The sequence below is a fragment of the Hyla sarda genome, chromosome 8 (genome assembly GCF_029499605.1).
Source record: "Hyla sarda isolate aHylSar1 chromosome 8, aHylSar1.hap1, whole genome shotgun sequence".
In the NCBI taxonomy this organism is placed as follows: Eukaryota; Metazoa; Chordata; class Amphibia; order Anura; family Hylidae; genus Hyla; species Hyla sarda.
This window is the reverse complement of record NC_079196.1, coordinates 107,658,835-107,682,664: the sequence shown is the minus strand read 5'-3', so window position 1 is coordinate 107,682,664 and position 23,830 is coordinate 107,658,835. Positions and strand designations below refer to the sequence as shown.

The following is a 23,830-nucleotide window of genomic DNA, read 5'->3' as shown; positions in this document are numbered from 1 at the left end:
TCTTTGGGGGGGGGGGGGGGCGCACAGCCCTCCATGTGCTTGCCAGAGGTAGCCTGACTGCCATTAGGTACCGAGATGAGATCCTCATCTCGCTCCATCCACCAACGGCACGTTACACCACAGACTATCCAGGAGTTGGCGGATGCTTTAGGTCTGGGAGCACATCCCTCAGGAGCATGCCCAGGCATTGTAGGGAGGTCATACGGGCACGTGGAGGCCACACACACTATTAAGCCTCATTTTGACTTGTTTTAAGGACAATACATCAAAGTTGGATCATCCTGTAGTGTGCTTCTCCACTTTGATCTCTCTCTCTCTCTCAAAAATTATAACTTTTTGTACTAAAATGAGTATGCTTAAAATTGTACTCCTCTGACCCTTATAACTTTTTAAGTTTTTATTTGTATAATTCTTTTGTGATGGGACTTTTTTATTGCCTTTCATTATAATTTTTTTTATAATATATGAAGTGACCAAAAGTATGCAATTCTGGACTTTGGTAATTTTTAAGTGTAGGTCATTGACCATGCGGTTTTATTAACCTCTTAAGGACTCAGGGTGTACCTTTATGCCCTGAGCCCGGTCCCGGTGTTTAAAACGGGGTCACGCCGTGACCCCGCATCACACCGGGTCGGTCCCGGCTGCTATTCATAGCCGGGACCCTGGGCTAACAGCGCACGGCACCAATCGTTGTGCCGCACGCTATTAACCCTTCAGACACGACGATCAAAGTTGACTGCCGCGTCTGAAAGTGAAAGTAAACGCTTCCCGGCAGCTCAGTTGGGCTGATCGGGACATCGCGATAAAATCGCGATGTCCCGATCAGCTAGGACGCGAGTGGAGACCCCCTTACCTTGCTTCGTCGCGTCCGATTGGGGTTTGATTGCTCAAAGCCTGAGCTACAGGCTTGAGCAATCGAGCCCCTATCTCGCTGATCCATGCAAAGCTATGGCTTTGCAGGGATTAGCATAAGAAATCAGTGTGTGCAGTGTTGTAGGTCCCTATGGGAGCTATAACATTGCAAAAAAAAAAAAGTAGAAAAAAAAGTTAACAAAGGTCATTTAACCCCTTCCCTAATAAAAGTTTGAATCACCCCCCTTTTCCCATAAAAAAACAAGGTAAATAAAAATAAACATATGTGGTATCGCCGCGTGCGGAAATGTTTTTATGCGCAAAAAAATTCCAAAGTCCAAAATTGCGTATTTTTGGTCACTTTTTATATCATGAAAAAATGAATAAAATGCGATCAAAAAGTCCGATCAATACAAAAATGGTACCGATAAAAACTTCAGAACACGACGCAAAAAAAGGAGTCCTCATACTGGCCCGTAAGCGGAAAAATAAAACAGTTATAGGGGTTAGAAGATGAGAATTTTTAACATATAAATTTTCCTGCATGTAGGCAGGATTTTTTTCCGAAGTACGACAATATCCAACCTATATAAGTAGGGTATCATTTTAACCATATGGACCTACAGAATAAAGATAAGGTGTCATTTTTACTGAAAAATGCACTGCGTAGAAACGGAAGCCCCCAAAAGTTTCAAAATAAAACATTTTCTTCAATTTTGTCGCACAATGAATTTTGCCGTGAATTTTTGGGTAAAATGACTATTGTCACTGCTAAGTAGAATTGTTGGCGCAAAAAATAAGCCATCATATGGAATTTTATGTGAAAAAAAATGAAAATGGAAAAACGCTGAGTCCTTAAGGGGTTAATATAATATATTAATAGCTAGGACATTAACACACGCAGCCACATTACATATGTTTATATTATTTCATTTTAAAAAATGGGAAAAGGTGGGGGAGTGATTCAAACTTTTATTAGGGAAGGGGTTAATTCACATTTATTACTTTTTTGCATACACTGTTCAATGCTATGCCTTTGCACAGCATTGGTCAGTGTTATCGGTGCTGGAGCATTGGAGCACCAATCAGACAGCAAGAAGCTAGGTAAGGGACCTCCCACCATCCTCTCAGCTGATCGGGGTACCGCGATTTTGTCACAGTGATCCAGATCATAGAAACATAGAATGTGTCGGCGGATAAGAACCATTTGGCCCATCTAGTCTGCCCAATAATCTGAATCCTATCAATAGTCCCTGGCCCTATCTTATATGAAGGATAGCCTTATGCTTATCCCATGCATGTTTAAACTCCTTCACTGTATTTGCAGCGACCACTTCTGCGGGAAGGCTTTTCCATGCATCCACTACTCTCTCAGTAAAGTAATACTTCCTGATATAACTTTAAACCTTTCCCCCTTTAAAACTGAGCTATCCAGGATTAGGTTTTTCCCGTTTTAGACGTTGCAAGCAACTTTGATCATGATGTGTTAAGGGTTAATGCTGGACATCAGCTCGATTGGCGATGTTTGGCATTAGCTACGAGTCCTGGTTGCTGAGTGCGCTACATACAGCTGTAGCCAACAATGGATGTAAATGTATGTCCAAGGGGTTAATCTTAATCACACATGACATTGGAAGGATTCATTAACCCCTAGGGGTTATCTGTTGTAAAGCCACAGCTATGATACAGCCCTTCACCTCACAGGACAGGACAGATTTTATCTCCTGAGAATAAACAATGACGTTTTCTATTGAATAACATTGAATAAAGTATATTGGATAAATGTTGAACTTTTGATTATATAAAGAATAGCAGGAATTTTCTGAAGCTGGAATATCCCTTTAAGAAACTAGGATTGGATTGGAATAAAGTGTTCATGAACATATTTATTATGAAGACGTTTGTATCAAACAAATTAATTAATATATATATATATCGAAGTGCAACTAGAAACTGAATACAAGGCAATGAAAATGTTGTTTTGGCTTCGCTTCAATTTTAAGCTATTTCCTTTTGATTCCTCGCCTGATACTGCTGAGTAGTCTGGATTCCCTTTTGTCTATTTGGACACCTATTAACTGTTGAATGAGTTCTTTTTGATTCGGTAAACCAGATCTTCGATGGTGAGAAATTGTTTCTGAAAGAAATAAGAGTTAACACAATGAAGCAATTTACACATGTACTCTACATCCGGCATTGATTTATCTGTGGCCTGCAGGAAACCTGAACAAATGTAATTATAACTAAGTCCTACCCTACTATCATATTTAGAATTTACACTTTTAATATGTCTGCTACTCTTTTAACTATTTGTCTGTTTCCCACACTGTTGAGACTTATTTTTTAAATTATTATTTTAGTTCCTGAATGCAAAATAAAGCAACTTTGTAAATTTATTAGACATTTCCTACCATATAGCTGCAACTTAGAAAGAGATAGTCCCTCAGACAGACTTTCTACTCTCTCAGTGTCAGAGACAGCAGAGGAAAGAGGAAGGAAGTTACACACCAAGTAAAGGATGGCTCCCATAGGGTGGATAAACAGCTACAAGGCAGTCTGCACGGGAGAATCATATAGTACGGAGGAAAAATAATGCTCACACTATAAGCTGCAAAGGCTGTAGAAGCAAAAGTAAGCAAAACCTTTAATGAAGACCTAGGCAAAAATGTTTTAAGCTTCATAAAAAATACAAAGAAAGATGAAAAAAAGTGTGTCTTAAAGGAGCACATAGCCTATGACGTATCCCAGTCCCTTTTGACATGTCAAAGAGACATCTCAAAAGATAGGATGCAGCTCACAAGACTAACATTAGGCTGAGGTTATTGTGAAAAACTCCTATACTCTAGGAGCTACAGTGTAATGTAAAGTGAAAATAACAATATTTCTTCCATTTTTCTATATTTTTTTTCATTATCTTGTTTTTTTTAGAGACTTTCTGGCTCTTTCTGTATTGTAGCATTTAGAAAAATACATACCTGTCATTGGAGGGTTTTTATCATATTTTAAACCCTATTTGTATTGGTGACTATAGAACACTATAGCTGCATTGTATTTATTTTATTTATTTTCATATTAAATACTTATAGTGTACCGCATATTTTTTCCATATAGCTTTGGGGACTGTGGATCTACACAATTGTAATATGTAAATACCCGGCTGCCTTCTGTAGCAATGTTTTCTTTGCTATAACTCAACAGACGTGTTTTAAGATCAACCAGCAAAATGTATATACCAGCATAACAAAGTTTATCTTTGCTTATACTAAAAGTTATGGTTACAGTGATGAACAAAGATATGTAAATTTGCTTCACTAGCATTTTACCCGTGCATAATTCTTTTTAGAGGACCAGTATTTCTTTTACATTAGACAATGGAGACTGAAATTTCCATTGTTTTATTTCAAGAAAATAGAGTAAAATAGAGAAGGTTAGATTGTTTTCTACCATATAAAAGTCACTAATGTAAACTATGTTTTACACAAAATATTGTGACTTTTTACCCTTTTGTGCTAATGACACTTTCCTGAAAAGTGGGTGGGGCTTATTGGGTTATGGCCACAACCAGAAACTGGCAAAAGTTATGCTAGAAATCTACTCAAGCTCACTGTTACCTCAGCTAAGGAACCTCATCTCTCATGAGCCAATATAAATATAGTTGCTTGCAGATAGATAGATAGATAGATAGATATAGATCAATGCAGGCAGCACACCAAAATCAGTGCAAAATTCAAGTGTTTATTCCAAGGAAAAGAGACAACGTTTCGGCGATCTCACACAGCCATTTTCAAGTGGCGTGGCGTGAGATCGCCGAAACGTTGTCTTTTTTCCTTGGAATAAACACTTGAATTTTGCACTGATTTTGGTGTGCTGCCTGCATTGATCTATATCTACTAAGGACCGGAGCACCGAGGTTCAAGGGCTTGCACCCGACCACATTATCTTCAGGAGGTGCTGCTTTCAATTGGATTAGATAGATAGAAAGATAGATAGATAGATGGATGCACAAGCAAAATAAATTGCCTTAAAGGGTTTTATTCATTATAACAATTTCTATCTATATTCCCTATTAGAGCAAATGAACGCCATAAAGCACAGAATTACTGCTTAGCATTCTCCTCTTATTATCCAGAGATGAGACCTAGTGGAAAGAGCATCTGCCGCTTCAGAAGACTCATTGCAACCATAATTTACAGTACAGGTACATGGTCTCCCAGTCAGTTGAATAGAAAGCATGGAATGCTATATACTTCTTGCAATGGCTGCCTATAAGCATGTCATAGTGGTTTCTTTACTATGAAGCCAACAGTAGAGGGAGACAGCAATGCCTTGTTATTGGAACATCTTAAACCAGAGAAATACAACTAAATATTCTTTTGATACCATTATAGAGTATATTCAGAAATCAATGCACATGCTAAACTATTAAAAGGTAACACTACATGTAGTTTTTTATATCACATTTTTATTGTGTTGTTATAAGTCACACATGTGGCAATATCCATGTCAGGCAGTAGATGTTTATATGTTGGATGTATACTGCATAGGTTGTGGCTCCTTTGGCCAAACCTCAATGGACTTACTTGATGTGAACTGTGACACAAAATTAGTTATTTTCTTCCCTTCTTCATTTAACTGTCTTCTGCCCAACCCGTGCGTTCTGGAGAGTACACAGTCCACATAGATATCCCAGAATAGTTGTGCTAGGTCCCAAAACAGAACACCATGTTTAAAATTGTCAGATGATTTTAGATATATCATGAAGTCCCAGAATCCAGCCACAGAATCAGCTATCCGGGGCTTTTTCATCTCCAGTAAGATAGCTGTTGATGTCTCCCAGCACTGTGGGTCTGCACGACCCAGGGCAAGTGGGTCAACTTGACCATGACAGCAGATGGTATGAATGAAAAATATTCCCAGGAAAAGCAGTGAGCATGTTAGCTGCATGCTATAGTGTGCTTGTCCAGTGCGTCCAGTGCACATGTCACTTCAAGTGCTCTTTAAATAAAAATACACAAACAAAAGATATTAGACGAATACTACATTAGGAGTAAATATAATTCATGCATCACACTTTGCTCTCATTAAAAATGTTTCATGTTTTCAAGTCATAGCTGCTAAAACATGAAAAAATTGCAAGATGAAGTTGCCCTCTTTAAGGCCTAATGTGTTCGCTAAGCTTTCAGAGAACAGAGATTAAAAGTTTTCTCATGGTGACATAGAAACTAGACAGAAAGTAACATACAAATCATTTTTAAGTGTTATATAACACACTTAAGATGCTTTAATATACATATACTGATAATTTAAAGGCTACGAACACCTTGGCTTCCTGTTCTGCAGCCTCTGCAGTGTCCTGTTATCATTGATGTCAGAGAATATATTTCCTGATTGGTTTGTTATCTGCATTCAGCTTCTCCCTTAAAGGTGTGCTCCAGGGAAAAATAAAAATGCCCCAAAGCCACCACAATACCTGTTCTGTGTCCCCTGTAGTTATCAATGTGGTTTTGGCTGCTCCTTTTGCCCCTGATATCTCCTAAATATAATTTTTCCTTGTTTGGAAACTACAACTCCCAGTAGTCAGTGCAGCTCTGTTTAATGGCTGCCAGCCAACTGCTTTCACTATCTGTGTGCATGTTGTAAACACACTGTACAGGTCTTTTCTTTCAGACTATCTACAGCAATAAATCATGCAATGCTCTGAATAGCAGCAGTCAGTCATTAGATCTACACAGGAAATGAGCATTAGTGCTGAGGAGACTTAGAATCTTCGCTGAGCTTTTCTCTCACAGCAAGCTCTTCCCACGGGGAGAGGAGTGGAGGGGGGGGGGGGGGGGTGGCTGTGAAGCCAGAGCTCTAGACCAGACATAAATCATCATGTGGTGTTGTCTTGAAGAGTGGGGCTAGTTTGGGCTTACACCAAGACAAAGTGGATCAGAGAATTACATTTTTCTCTCACTCCTTGCATGTAAGTAACAGCTGAAGGAGGGAAACCACTCTATATAGCTAATGAATGATATTTAGACAAATACATAGGCTGTTGAGAAGGAAAGGATGGGATATGGGTTTAGTTACCCGGAGTACCCCTTTAAGGACTGCTAACAGACCCATTGGGGAATATATTCTCTTATAGACATCTCTGATAACAGGACATTGCATAGGTTGTGGAACAGAAAGTAGAGTCATTTAAAAAATAAAGTAGAAAATGTTCTTTATATCATAATAAGTACTAACTCAATTTCTGCACTGTTGGTAGCCGTTGAGCAAGTTACTGCAGCATTCAGGAATGGGTAGTGAATGGGGCACTGTCGCATTACCTTTACCACTGCTAATAATAGTATGTTGATCACAGGGACTGCTCTGGCCCCACTAAATAACTGATTGGCAGGGGTGCTGTGAGTGATCTACTCTGATGCTGATGACACCTTTAATAAGAGGTCTGTTGACCTGTTGAAGATTTGGAAAAGGCAGCATATTAAATTGTTATATGTATAGCTAGCCATACACCAGGGGCGTTGCTAGGTCTCTAAAAGACCTAGGACTAGAGCCCACAGCCTAACCACACCCTAAGCCATGCCCCTAACCCCACCCTCAACCATGTCCCCTAAACACACCCTCAAACATGCCTCTAACCACACCCAATCGCCTTCTTTAATACTTTTGCTCACTACTGTACACTGCATGTACACTACCAAAACTTTAAATTTTGTGAATACCTCTAAGAGCAATAACATTATCAGCCTGTCACCTGAGCTTAGGAGGACCTACTATACTGACAGACTGACAACTACCAATATTACCACCACAGACCATATACAGTATATATATATATATATATATATATATATATATATGCATACACCCAGCAAGCACTAGTATAGTATACAAACACACAGCTAGCATTACAATAGTTTAATGGGGATGAGATTATTAGACTACCCCCATTATACTACACTAGTGCATAAGCATATCATTTTTTGGTGGGGGTCCGACTGCAGAGACCGCAACCGATCACCTTAGTTTAAGTGGCTCTGCAGCTGTTGTAAAGCTACATCTCCCATCATGCCTGAAGTGCCTCAGGCATTATGAGAGTTGTAGTGTTGTAACAGCTGGAGAGCCACAGGTTGGAGTACATTGTCACCCATCATAACTACAGAACTTACAAGTGACTCCAGCTCTGATAGGAGAATATACAATTATATCAGTGACTACAGCTAATGGGACAGTCAGGAGAATACACAATGGTATTAGTGACCTGAGTGACGTTTTCTCTGTTGTCTTTCCTTTTCTTCATCTGGTACAGGCGCCAGGTCTTCTATCTACATCTTCTCTGCAGAGTCTGACACCTGGACATCATTGGTTCCTCACATTGATAGCATATCCTCATCCTCTTTCTAATCCTGCCAGAAACTGTGCCACCTGAATATAACTCTGCCATACACTGTACCCCTATATATAACCCTGGCAGAAACTGTGCCACCTGAATATAACTCTGCCATACACTGTACCCCTAAATATAACTCTGCCAGAAACTGTACCCCCTGCCACACACTGTACCCATATTAATAATAATACATTATTAATAATTAAATAATAATAAATAAATTATAATTAATTAATTATTAATTAATTAATAATACTGCCACATACTGTCTCTACTTAGTTCAGATGAATCCCACCCCTACACTGTCCTCCTCCTTCAGACCCCTCTGTCCTTCGTCTCCTCCAGATTTCTCTGTCCCCCTTTCCCAGACCAATCTATCCTTCTCCACCTTTAGACCCCTCTGTCCTCCTCCAAACCCCTTTGTCTGCCTTCTCTTTCAGACCCCTCAGTTTTCCCCTTCCAGACCCCTCTGTCCACCTCCTCCTCCAGAATACTCTGTTCTCCTCCAGACTCCTCTGTCCGCCTCCTCTAGACCCCTTAGTCTTTCTCCCGGCTCCTCTTTCCTCTTTCTCCAGATTCCTCTGTCCTCCTCCTCCAGATCCCACTGTCCTCCTCCAGGCTCCTCTGTCAAATGTCCCTTCTGACCCAAACATCCCTCAGGCTTCTCACCCCCCCATCCGAACCCTTAGTCTTTCTCCAGACTCTTCTCCCCTCCAGATCTTTAAGTCATGTGTATATGAATGTATGTATGATAGATTTTGTGTGTGTGGATATGTATGCATGATAGATGTCTATATGACTGATGTATGTATGACAGACAGTTATAAAAAATACAAACACACACACACACCTATCATACATACATATATCATAAGTACACACACATCATACATATACTTACATACATATATCAAACATGCATACATACCTCTATCATGCATACACACATCTATCATTCATACATAAATGCAGAGATATATTATACATACACACATCTATCATACATACATGCATAGATCTTTTATACAAACATACATAGTAACATAGTTCATAAGGTTGAAAAAAGACAAGAGTCTATCGAGTTCAACCTATATCCCTAATGAGTCCCTACTGAGTTGATCCAGACGAAGGAAAAAAAAACCTCATACTCAAGGTAAAAATTGCTTCCAGACTCCAAATATGGCAGTTAGAATAAATCCCTGGATCAATGTTCTGTCCCTATAAATCTAGTATCCATAACCTGTAATGTTATTACTCTCCAAAAATGCATCCAGGCCCCGTTTGAACTCTTTTACCGAGTTCACCATGACCACCTCCTCCAGGAGAGAGTTCCACAGTCTCACTGCCCTTACAGTAAAGAACCCCCCTCTGTGCTGGTGTAGAAACCTTCTTTCCTCTAAACGAAGAGGATGCCCCTTGTTATAAATACAATCCTGGTTATATATATCTTTCTTTACACTGATACCCAGTACTGTACACCGTATTCTATGTGTGGTCTGACTAGTGATTTGTACAGTGGTAGAATTATCTCCTTGTCGTGGGCATCTATGCCCCTATTGATGCACCCCATGATAATATTTGCCTTGGCAGCAGCTGCCCAACATTGGTCACTGCAGCTAAATTTACTGTTAACTAAGACCCCTAAGTCCTTTTCCATGTCAGTCATTCCAAGTGTGCTCCCATTTAATACATAATCCCATTTTTCCTCCCCATGTGCATTACCTTACATTTATCAGTGTTGAACCTCATCTGCCACTTCTCAGCCCAAGCCTACAACCTATCCAGATCCATTTGTAACATTGCACATTCCTCTTTACAGAGTTTAGTATCATCTGCAAAGATTGCTACTTACTATTCTACCCCTCTATAGGGTCAATAATAAATATATTAAATAGAATAGGACCCAAGACGGACCCCTGTGGTACCCCACTAGTAACAGTCACCCAATCAGAATAGGTACCATTAATAACCACCCTCTGTTTCCTATCATTGAGCCAGCTACTTACTCACTTGCACACATTTTCCCTCAGCCCAATCCTTCTAATTTTATACACCAACCTTTTATGTGGCACTGTATTAAATTCTTTGGAAAAATCAAGATATACAACATTTAGCGATTCCCCCTGGTCCAGTCAGGAGCTCACCTCCTCATAAAAGCTGATCAGGTTAGTTTCACAAGACCGATCCTTCATAAACCCATGCTGATTTGGGGGTCATACATTTCATTTTATCAAGATACTTCAAACGGTATCTCTTAGAAAACCCTCAAACAATTTACATACAACAGAGGTTAAACTAACAGGCCTATAATTCCCAGGGTCACCTTTTGATCCCTTTTTAAATATTGGCACCGCATTTGCTATGTGCCAGTCCTGGGAAACATACCCTGTCACTATAGAGTCCTTGAATATTAAAAATTAGGGTCTGTCTATTACATTACTTAATTCCTTAAGATGCATACTGTACATCTACTTAATTCCTTAAGATGCATACATTACTTAAGATGCAAACATCTATCATACATACACACATCTATCATTCATACATCATGCATACATACATCTATTATACATACAAACATATATCATACACACATTTATCATACATACATGCATGCATACATCTATTATACATACATACATCTCATACATACATCTGTCATACATACATAGATACATCTATTATACATACACACATCTCATACATACATCTGTCATACATCTATTATACATACACACATCTTATACATACATCTGTCATACATACATACATACATCTTTTATGCATACACACATAACACTAATCCCCAACCCCCCGCACCAGTACACTCACCCTCCTGACCGGGAGATAACCAAGGTTCATAAGGGTACGGGGATCGGGTCAGAGGCTGCGCGACTATGTCAGCCATCACTCCTTGCCCCCACTTGGCCCGGGTGTGATTTGTCCAGGATGCAAGGAATTTTATTACCCCGACACTTGCAGGCTTAGAGCAGACATGCATGCCTGTGCAGGGCACTTCTGCTCCCAACAGCCTCTGCAGCTGCCCAATCTCATAGGACTTGGGGGCTGGTGTAATGGCCCAGAGGGAGGCTCATGCACAGCATTTGATGTGCCTATGCACAGCACGTCATGCCATGCCTCATGCCAGAAGCCACCGCTGTCTTAAAGTAGTGGTGGCAATAATTTTTTTAAACTTTTTTTTTTTTTAAAGCTCCGGCCTGAGACCCAGGGCTATTGGCCTGACACCCAGGTCTGTAGCACCGTTAGCAACCCCCAGCAACACCCCTACTCACTGATTTTAGTGGGAATGGCCAACCAACTAATATGTATGGGGGCTCACGACTCCCACCTGACAGATGAGGTCAGGGGAAAGAAGGGCTAGGCAGGTTATATTCAACTGCTAAATTCTTTTAATTTCGGAGATATAAGTCACTGTCAGAGTCTAATACACATTCAATGAAGATTGTGATTCCTACCACAGTTTGTGACATCGATGAACAAGGGTCTCAACACACTTTATGTTCTCGGGGAACAAAAACCCTCTGTCTATGAACTTCAGGGAAAGATTATGTTAAGACTAACCATTGCTTGGATTTGAGTTTGTTGTCTTCTGGGACTCTCTTACTTCCAGTCTCTATCTGTAGTCCATTGGCCTCTGCAATTTTATTTTTACACAGCGATTTCACTGTAGACTACCCAGTGTAGCCGCTTAAGTGGCACAGAGCTATTGTGTCTTCTGTCTCCACTCAAGCTCTGTCACTCTTGGGCATTACCATAGCTGTTGGAATTCTCCCTCTGCAATTAGGTCTATTCCATCAGTGAGTCTCTCAGCTCTAGTGCCAGGGTATGTGAAATTCCTAGTTCTCTTATCATGTATTGATGCTATTGATGACAATTGCCCCGCAATAGTGTCCAAGCAAGGCATAGTTGGACCTATTTAACCCTACCTAATAAATGCTACAGTGCTATACTACTGTGCCAAGATGTTCAATATGACATAGCTACATGGCTCCTGGGGCAACAGGATTATACCCATAGAAAATAACTGAAGTAAAAATAACAAACAATAGTGCTGAAATGTTGATTTATTGCATGAAAGGAATGATTCCCCAAACTGTACTGGCAAAGAAGGCAATGCTGAAACCTCTGTTGGGTGCTGTTCTAGTGAAATATATGAAGGTAATGCCTGAAGAATAATAATATGGGGTTGTTTGTTAGGTAAATGATCAGGAGAGATAGGTAAAATTAAGTCATCCCAACAGTGTGAAGCATGAAGAAGCATGCATAGAACTTTAGCATACTGTCCTCATTTCATAAGTAGAAAATTGATTTAGAAAAGTAATTTTTCAGAATGATAACCATGTGGCTGGGGTAAAAACAACATATACTTATCTGCCATTATCTCCCATAGTTGCTACGCTGATGCTCCTAATGTCACACCCTCTAGACTGCTTCCTTGTTCCTGATGATGCATTGTTCTCGCAGGAACTGCCCTATTTACCCAATCACTGGCCACAGTGATGTTTCGCCTCATTCAGTGATTGGCTGAGAGGGGTAGTTCCAGCAAGTATTATAGGTGTCTCAAGAACCAGAAAGCTGTTGAGAGGACGAGGGACCAGGAGTGTCCAAACGGCAGCTACAAGGGATTAAAGTAGGTGAGTATACATTTTTTCCTATTTTTACCCACAGTCACATACATGAGATTCTGCAAAAAGTTTTATTAAAAACTTTACTTTGTATGGGAATTTTTTTTTAATAATTATTATTTTTTTTTCTTTTCAACTAGTTCCATAAAGGGACTTTCACCTGCCATCTTGTAGAGTGGTGTATTATCTCAGAATTTTGTCAGGCAAGTCAATCTATCCAGCCATGCTTCTGGCACCGCAATCATGTCATCAGGCTGCCAATGGGGTGACAGAGCCCCACAGATCCCATACATGCGTTGGTCACTGCCAGGATTAGAGGTTTCCCCAGTCCTTGCAGTTAGCATGGATGCCTGGCACAGGAGACTTGTGGTTGGCAGCTATACTACCACTGTAAAAAGGTAGCAGTGTAGCCCAATTTCCCATAGCGGCCAAACAAGTATGGCTGGTTTCTAAAGGTGTGAACAATATATGTATATTTAAAATTACACCTTTTTCCTATTTATTACATGAAAAAAAATAATGAACTGGCCATGCAGGGAAATTTTGTATAAGATTCTGTAATTTCGTAAATTAGTAAAACATTAAAAAACTATATAAATGTAGTATTGATTGATTCAGGATATGAAAAGCAACGGTTATCCTGGATAACCTCTTTAAAGGGAGTCTGTCATCACAGACACTGATGATAATGATACTTACCTATCCCTGATCTGCGGCCCCGTTCGCCCATTATCCTCCTTATTGAGGCGGCAGGCTTGGTGTGTAGGTGGCGCTCAAGGCCTGGCTGCAAGTAGCCCTGAAGAAGCAGCAGCCATGACATCAGCACGCTCCTGCAGCTCCGCCCGCCAAGCCTAACATCCAAATAAGAATGATAGCGGGCGAACGGAGCAAGGACTGGGGATCGCTAAGGTATCATTATCATCAGTAGTGGCTAAACCCCTGCGATCAGATATCTAAGATGTTTAGGGGTGGAGTACCCATTTAAGGAACCATGAAAACTCTGCAGTAAGACCCACACACTGCTCTCTAAACCAGAGCCTTTTAAACTGTTCATAAAGGCTCGCTAGTGAGAAGCCCAACAGTTGTTCATAAAGCACAGTTGTTGATGTACTTTTCACATTATTTATCATAGTTTTGGCCAAATTAATAACTCGCTGTGTGGCTTTTTAGGTTATACTGGGTTTAGAAGATACACTGAAAATAAATTGATATAGACTTTTGGCAAGAACTTTAGCCAACTGTGAGGACCATGTATCACCAGATTCCAACTGATGAGGACCCAATAAAAAAAAAAATAATTAGAAGATTTGCTCTAGGAAAATATGAAGATATTCAACCTGGAATCTACACTACAGTTACTACAAACGTGCTGGTGGTACAATGTGACTCAAGTCAGATTTGCTCTATTCTGACACAAGTTTTCAAATGGGTAGAAGATCCAGCAATAGAAGTGACTTCTCTTCCTGCCAGCTCTTTCTAGACAGCTGCCCAAATATAATCAGGTTTATACTGTTTATGAACGTTTTTCCCAAATGAATAATTAATATGAAGGTCTCAATTTCTCTATTTCTTCCCATTTTTGAATGATCTTTTAAGGAAATCTGGTTGCTTATAGCAATATTCAAGTAAAACACTGACACTCATTTTCTAATAATCTAATGACAGGTTATACTGGCTGCATTCTATTATACTATAATAGTCTATTCACAGGGTCACTCATGCCATATTCTGCAACGTATTTGCTGCTGTGTATTTTCCTACCCATTGAAGTCAATGGGTAGCAAAATCAGCTGCTTATTCTGCTACCCTTCAACTTTAATGGGTAGAAAAATATGCAGCAGCAAATAAACAGCAAAATATGGCACATTCACACGTAAAGGATCTGATGCATATTTTTGCTGCATATTTTATGCAGTTGATTTGGCTACCCATTGAAGTTAATGGGGGGTAAAATAAGCTGCACAAAATATGCAGCATATCCTGTATATATGAATGCACCCTAAGGGTGCATTCACGCATACAGTATCTTGTGCATATTTTATGCACAGGATTTAAAGGAAATCTGTCACCAGTGTCACCTGCACTAACCTGTCGGTACCGACAGATAGTAAAGGGGACACTGATGACAACGGTACTCACCTTTTCCCGTTCCGTGGTGGGGATCTCCGGTAATCTTGTCCATTGGCTCCGCTCCGGGCACCCGGGTCTGAACATGGGTGGAGCTTAGTGATGTCACCGCTGCTGTTCTCCAGCAGAGGGACCCAGCAGGGAGCAGCAGCAGTGACGTCACTAAGCTCCGCCCGTGCTCCAAGCTGGGTGCCTGGAGCGGAGCTAATGGACAAGATTACCGGAGATCCCCACCACGGAATGGGACAAGGTAAGTACCATTGTCAGGCAAGTACCGTTGTCACTAATCTGTCAGTACTGACAGGTTAATGCAGGTGACACTGGTGACAAATTTCCTTTAAAGCTACAGATTATTGTAAACTAATTAATTAACACTGCTTTAAATATGCAGCTTTAAATCCTGCGCATCAAATATGCACAAAATACTTTCGAAATGCATGGGTGCACAAGTAGGGTCCCAATCCGTATATATATAGCTGAATTAAATAACGTGGCACTCCACTTTGTGGTAAAAAGTAGAAAGTATTTAGTATTTATATAGATTGCACAATAAATACTTTCTACTTTTCACTGCAAAGTGGAGTGCCACGTTATTTTACAGCAAGATACTGTATGTGTATATACATCCTTAGGGTACAAGTACAGAATCTGCTGCATATTTGATGCTAATTTTTGTGCAGCTGATTTTGTTACTCATTTACTTCGATGGGTAGCAAAATCTAACTGCAGCAAAAATATGCAGCAGATCCTGTACGTGTCAATGTACCCTTAGGGTAGGGCTACACATGCCATATTTGGTTGCATATTTACTGCTGTGTATTTTCCTACCCATTAAAGTCAATGGGTAGCAAAATATACAGATGATTTTGCTACTTATGGAATTCAATGGGTAGGAAAATACACAGCATCAAAACCTACACATCAAATATGTGCAGGATACTATACGTGTGAATACACTTTTAAGTGATTGCACGAAAAAGCAAAGGCTTTCCCAAATGCTAATACTTACACAATGTCAATGTTCCTACATTACTTGTTTTAACAGATACACTTGGTAATCAAATTGTGTCTCATCTATATATGGTTTTACATCTAATTTAGCACCTAATGGTCTGTTCAAAGTTCACAGCTTTGTTCCAGGTAAGCCAAAATCCGAGATGGAGCAGAACTGAATGCTGAGCAGCCCACAACATCTGACTACTGTAATGTGAAATTACATAGTATCAGAAATGACGACATGTATAAGCTATATATTAAAGGCAATTCATAGTTTAAAGTGAGCAATAGTATACAACAGTATAGTTTAGCATACACACATAAGGTAAATAGGAAGAATACTTAAAAAAGGCATCATTTCTGCATTAAGGAATAATTCTTTTAATGATGATGGTCTCCAGAGATTGCAGATTTTCTAATCTCTATTGGCTCAATTATTGTACAGGAAATGAGATTGAGTCTACGAAATATACTTAATTGTTAGTCCTTAAGAAGGAAAATATAAATCTACTACAGCAGTTCAAGAAGTCAAAGATATATGTACACTGCTCAAAAAAAAAATGGGAAGATAACACATCCTAGATCTGAATGAATGAACTAATCGTTTGAAATACTTTCGTCTTTACATAGTTGAATGTGCTGACAACAAAATCATACAAAAATTATCAATGGAAATCAAATTTATTAACCCGTGGAGGTCTGAATATGGAGTCACACTCAAAATCAAAGTGGAAAACCACACGACAGGTTGATCCAACTTTTATATAATGTCCTTCAAACAAGTAAAATGAGGCTCAGTAGTGTGTGTGGCCACCAAGTGCCCATATGACCTCCCTACAATGCCTGGGCATGCTCCTGATGAGGTGGCAGCTAACTCCTGGACAGTCTGTGGTGCTACGTGGTGTTGGTGGATGGAGCGAGACATGATGTCCCAGATGTGCTCAGTCGGATTCAGGTCTGGGGAACGGGCGGGCCAGTCCATAGCATCAATGCCTTCCTCTTGCAGGAACTGCTGACACACTCCAGCCACATGAGGTCTAGCATCGTCTTGCATTAGGAGGAACTCAGTGCCAACTGCACGAGCATATGGTCTCACAAGGGGCCTGAGGATCTCATCTTGGTACCTAATGTCAGTCAGACTACCTCTGGCAAGCACATGGTGGGCTGTGCGGCCCCCCAAAGAAATGCCACCCCACACCATTATTAACCCACCACCAAACCAGTCATGATGGAGGATGTTACAGGCAGCAGAATGTTCTCCACGGCATCTCCAGACTGTCACATCTGTCATGTCTGTCACATGTGCTCAGTGTGAATCTGCTTTCATCTGTGAAGAACACAAGGTGCCAGTGGTGAATTTGCCAATCTTGGTGTTCTCTGGCAAATGCCAAACATCCTGCACGGTCTTGGGCTGTAAGCACAACCCCCACCTGTGGACGTCGGGCCCTCATACCACCCTCATAGAGTCTTTTTCTGACTGTTTAAGTGGACACATTCACATTTGTGGCCTGCTGGAGGTCATTTTGCAGGGCTCTGGCAGTGCTCCTCCTGCTCCTCCTTGCACAAAGGCAGAGGTAGCAGTCCTGCTGCTGGGTTGTTGCCCTCCTACGGCCTCCTCCACATCTCCTGATGTACTGGCCTGTCTCCTGGTAGAGCCTCCATGCTCTGGACACTATGCTGACAGACACAGCAAACCTTCTTGCCACAGCTCGCATTGATGTGCCATCCTGGATGAGCTGCACTATCTGAGCCATTTGTGTGGGTTGCAGACTCCGTCTCATGCTACCACTAGAGTGAAAGCACCGCCAGCATTCAGAAGTGACCAAAACATCAGCCAGGAAGCATAGGAACTGAGAAGTGGCCTGTGGTCACCACCTGCAGAATCACTCCTTTATTGGGGGTGTCTTGCTAATTGCCTATAATTTCCACCTGTTGTCTGTTCCATTTGAACAACAGCATGTGAAATTGATTGTGTGTTGCTTCCTGAGTGGACAGTGTGATTTCACAGAAGTGTGATTGACTTAGAGATACATTGTGTTGTTTAAGTGTTCCCTTTATATTTTTGAGCAGTGTATTTATGTGTGGAGTATTTCCAATATATCCTAATCATAACCTAACAAGAGATAATTCTTCTCTCCACCATGGTACCAAACCAAATATTTCCTACATTATGTTTTTCAGAACTGCAAATAGAATAATCATGTAACATAATTGAGAATTGTACTTTTTAACTAAAGGGTGTTTATCATACAGATACATAACAAAATACATACTTCACCAATATGTTATATTTGTGTAACTTTTTATAATGAGACTAAAATGGTCAGTGTGGTAAGAGAGTTACAGAAATGCTGCCGGGCTATTTTTTCCATAATAAAAAGAAAAAAACCTCCATTATCAAACAAATATTGAACAGAAGAATTTTAGACCTTATCCATAGTTAATGTTTCGGAATTTTATATAAAAACAATCTTTGTACAACATACAACTGCCCAGAATCTAGTGTCCTCAAAATTTTTTTTTTTTAAATAATGCATTAATGATTGTTATCTTTGCCTCTACATAGTAATAGTATAATACTTAGTAGAATAGTAGAATAATAGTAATAGTAAAATACTACTACTACTACTAAAAATAATAATAATAATAGTAGAATACTACTACTACTACTACTACTACTACTACTACTAATAATAATAATAATAGCAATAGTAGAATACTACTACTAAAATAATAATAGTAGAATACTACTACTACTACTACTACTACTACTACTAATAATAATAATAATAGCAATAGTAGAATACTACTACTAAAATAATAATAGTAGAATACTACTACTACTACTACTACTAATAATAATAATAATAGTAGAATACTACTACTACTACTACTACTAATAATAATAATAATAATAGCAATAGTAGAATACTACTACTAAAATAATAATAGTAGAATACTACTACTACTACTAATAATAATAATAATAGTAGAATACTACTACTACTACTACTACTACTAATAATAATAGTAGAATACTACTACTACTAATAATAATAATAGTAGAATACTACTACTACTAATAATAATAATAGTAGAATACTACTACTAATAATAATAATAATAATAATAATAGTAGAATACTACTACTACTACTACTACTACTACTAATAATAATAATAATAGTAGAATACTACTACTACTACTACTAATAATAATAATAGTAATAGTAGAATACTACTACTACTAATAATAATAGTAGATACTTTTAAACAATGAATGTATAAAGGGTTAAATATGTTACATAAACAGACGTTTAATTGATAAAATAGGTTAAGATAGATAGATAGATAGATAGATAGACAAGATATACAAGATGATAGATAGATATATGATAGACTGATAGATAAATAGAAAGACATAAGATAGATGATAGATAGATAGATAAATAGACAGACATAAGATAGTAATATAGATACCATAGATAGATAGATAAATAAATAGACAGACATAAGATAGATAGATAGATAGATAGATAGACAAGATATACAAGATGATAGATAGATATATGATAGATTGATAGATACATAGAAAGACATAAGATAGATGATAGATGGATAGATAAATAGACAGACATAAGATAGATAGCTGATAGATAGATAGATAGATAGATAGACAAGATATACAAGATGATAGATAGATATATGATAGCCATAGATAAATAGACAGACATAAGATAGATAGATAGATAGATAGACAGACATAAGATAGATAGATAGATAGATAGATAGATAAATAGACAGACATAAGATAGATAGAAAGATAGATAGATAAATAGACAGACATAAGATAGATAGATAGATAGATAGACAGACATAAGATAGATAGATAGATAGATAGATAGACAGACATAAGATAGATAGATAGATAGACAGACATAAGATAGATAGATAGATAGATAAATAGACAGACATAAGATAGATAGATAGATAGATAAATAGACAGACATAAGATAGATAGAAAGATAGATAGATAAATAGACAGACATAAGATAGATAGAAAGATAGATAGATAAATAGACAGACATAAGATAGATAGACAGACATTAGATAGATAGACATAAGATATATTAGATAGATCAGTGGTCTTCATACTGTGGCCCTCCAGATGTTGCAAAACTACAATTCCCAGCATGCCCGGACAGAGCATGCTGGGAGTTGTAGTTTTGCAACATCTGGAGGGCCACAGTTTGAAGACCGCTGAGACAGATAGATATATTATTTTATATTAGTCTGTTGTGATGCTAAGTTATAAAAAGCTATTTGTGTAGGAGACAAGTGTCTGGACTCCAGTATTAGTGTGGCTGTCCATGGTGCTGACTGCCCCCACTATTGTCTGCTGTTCCATTCAAGTTCTATTACTTTTCCTTAGAATTATTGGTCCCCTGTGTGTAACATGTATGGTCCTACACAGTATTCAGTATACTGAACTCTCCGAATGTCTATCTTCCTCTCCATACATGTTACTGGGTGCCCCTGACTTGTGAATGAATTCTATGTAGTTTCTTTCCTCTTTGATCCACTCCCCATCCTCCACAGACTGTGCAGCCATTCTTATATTCTCATGCAGAAATCCTACAATGCTTCGTGAACTGCTCTTTGCTCCATGAATCCCTCTGCTTTATATCCACTTCTGCTGAGGCTATTCTGTACTCTTTATACTGGTTTCTTAACTATTTTACTTATATTCTATCTACTAAAACTTTTATTCTTCCAGTTTTCTCTGTAAATGCTATGATGCCCCCTGACTTGTAAATGATACTGACTTCTCAACTCTATCTTTATTTTTATTATTGTAGTTCTGCACCCCCTGCTACATACTGTCATACTGACTTCTCAACTCTATCTTTATTTGTATGGATGTAGTTCTGCACCCCCTGCTACATACTGTTATACTGACTTCTTAACTCTATCTTTATTTGTATGGCTGTAGTTCTGCACCCCCTGCTACATACTGTCATACTGACTTCTCAACTCTATCTTTATTTGTATGGCTGTAGTTCTGCACCCCCTGCTACATACTGTTATACTGACTTCTTAACTCTATCTTTATTTCTATGGATGTAGTTCTGCACCCCCTGCTACATACTGTCATACTGACTTCTCAACTCTATCTTTATTTGTATGGATGTAGTTCTGCACCCCCTGCTACATACTGTTATATTGACTTCTTAACTCTATCTTTATTTCTATGGCTGTAGTTCTGCACCCCCTGCTACATACTGTCATACTGACTTCTCAACTCTATCTTTATTTGTATGGCTGTAGTTCTGCACCCCCTGCTACATACTGTTATACTGACTTCTTAACTCTATCTTTATTTCTATGGATGTAGTTCTGCACCCCCTGCTACATACTGTTATACTGACTTCTTAACTCTATCTTTATTTGTATGGCTGTAGTTCTGCACCCCCTGCTACATACTGTTATACTGACTTCTTAACTCTATCTTTATTTCTATGGCTGTAGTTCTGCACCCACTGCTACATACTGTCATACTGACTTCTTAACTATCTTTATTTGTATGGATGTAGTTCTGCACCCCCTGCTACATACTGTCATACTGACTTCTTAACTCTATCTTTATTTCTATGGATGTAGTTCTGCACCCCCTGCTACATACTGTCATACTGACTTCTTAACTCTATCTTTATTTGTATGGCTGTAGTTCTGCACCCCCTACTACATACTGTCACACTGACTTCTTAACTCTATCTTTATTTCTATGGCTGTAGTTCTGCACGCCCTGCTACATACTGTCATACTGACTTCTTAACTCTATCTTTATTTGTATGGCTGTAGTTCTGCACCCCCTACTACATACTGTCACACTGACTTCTTAACTCTATCTTTATTTCTATGGCTGTAGTTCTGCACGCCCTGCTACATACTGTGTTATATTGGCTTCTTAAGCTTTTATTTCCCTCTGCACTATTTCTACTACTCTTCTACAGATGTCTATGTACATGCTGTGTCCTTGCATTGTGCAGTGTATATTTGCTTCTTACCTCTTGAAGTCTCTGTCTGTCGGGTCCTTTAACCCCTAAGGTGACACTTGTTAGCCTGCCCTTGACTCCAGTCTGCTCCACAACTCACAAGGCTTCAGTTGCTCTTTTTAAGAAGGGGGAGTGCCCGGGACTCGTGTGCCTGGACGTCAAAGCTCAGTGGAGAATCGTCCACCCATTGGAGATCTCATTGAACACTCAGTGCAGTGATTTTCTCTTCCTCTTTGATAAATACCCGGTAATCCTCTATTAGCTCAGTACAATATGGAATTGCCTCTGGTCTTTTGCAAATAGCCTCATTTAGCTGTAATATGAGATTGAGGTTTAAGTTGGGGTCAGATTAGTAACTGCGCCTTGTGTCAGACTCCCGTCATCAGGTGCGATTTTATATTGTTCTCGTGTACAAGCTTCAGGAAGACGTAAGAAAGATAAGTCAGCTGCTTGATAGACATGCTGGCAGCAATAAGGTTATATGGTATCTCTTCCTGCTGCATACACACACTAATCATTTACTATTCCCTGTAAACACAACCACGAGCTATACCATAATACAGTGGTCCCTCAACATACCATGGTAATCCGTTCCAAATGAACCATTGTTTGTTGAAAACATTGTGCAATGTAAAGTATAGGACAGTGGTCTCCAACCTGTAGACCTCCTGATGTTGCAAAACTACAACTCCCAGCAAGCCCGGACAGCCAACGGCTGGGAATTGTAGTTTTGCAACATCTGGAGGTCCGCAGGTTGAAGACCAATGGTATTGGAGGTTATACTCACGTGTCCCCACTGCTCCGGACCGTCACCGCTCGTCACTGCTGTCCTGGATGTCGCTCTCCATCGCTGTGGCTGCGTCCCCGTGGTGTCCCTGACGCTCCGGGACGGTCTCTGCTGCCTGGGAACGTCGCTCTCTGTCGCCGCCATCACGTCACTATGCACGCCGCTCCTATTGGATGACGGGACGGCGTGTGCGGCGATGTGATGACGACAAAGGAGAGCGCCAGCGATGCAGGGGATCCCAAGGAGTAAGCTACTACCGTAAACTGCTATCCGGTGGCAGCTGAAGCAGTCTGCGCTGTCGGATAGCCATTTATGCGATGGCCCCGACATACAAAAGTATCGTATGTGGATGCTGCCTTCAACATGCGATGGCCTCTGAGAGGCCATCGTATGTTGAAATGATCGTATGTCGGGCCATCATAGGTCGGGGGGGTCACTGTACACAGTTAGGGTCTATTCACACGTCCTGCGCAGGATTTGAAGCTGCAGATTTTATGCTGCAGAGTTCCATGTAAACTAAATAGTTAAAATAGCAGTAGAACTCCAAGATGTGGACAGGATACACGGGCGCTCGACAACCAGGTAGCAGGATAACATGTTTAATCACCCATAATGCAACGCGTTGCATTATGGGTGATTAAACATGTTATCCTGCTACCTGTTTGTCGAGCGCCCGTGTATCCTGTCCACATCTTGGAGTTCTACTGCTATTTCAACTATTTCTGACGAGACGAGGAGTGGCTGCTGACACCTCACTTATTCATTCTCTACATCCTGTTCCATTGTTGCACTTGGTGGAGTGTAACCCACTGTGGTAAGAGCAATATCCACCTTTACCAATCTTTCTGTGCAAGAAACAGTATCACACTACGGAGCGCTGTCTGCTTTCTGTTTTATGTAAACTAAATGACTGAACACTGCATCAGATCTGCAGCTTCAAATCTTGTGCATCAAATATAGGCTGGATACTGTACGTGTGAATAGAT

The 23,830-nt window shown here is 39.6% G+C and overlaps 1 protein-coding gene across 1 annotated transcript; it reads right to left on the bottom strand.

Moving 5' to 3' along the window:
- Nucleotides 1–2,838: 2,838 nt before the first annotated feature.
- FAM237A (family with sequence similarity 237 member A) lies at nt 2,839–22,148 on the bottom strand. Its single transcript, XM_056534979.1, has 3 exons — nt 22,070–22,148; nt 5,433–5,847; nt 2,839–2,989 (listed from the first exon to the last, which is right to left on the bottom strand). Exons 2-3 carry the CDS (start codon nt 5,830–5,832, stop codon nt 2,856–2,858), a joined length of 534 nt encoding a protein of 177 aa, XP_056390954.1. The 5' UTR covers nt 5,833–5,847; nt 22,070–22,148; the 3' UTR covers nt 2,839–2,855.
- Nucleotides 22,149–23,830: the final 1,682 nt, after the last annotated feature.

What these genes read in the sequence shown, in the direction of transcription:
- FAM237A (XM_056534979.1), bottom strand. Translation starts at nt 5,832, where the DNA reads ATGTGCACTGGACGCACTGGACAAGCACACTATAGCATGCAGCTAACA. An exon ending in TGTGTCACAGTTCACATCAA is followed by an intron (nt 2,990 to 5,432) that starts GTAAGTCCATTG and finishes TATTTCTTTCAG; the next exon opens with AAACAATTTCTCACCATCGA.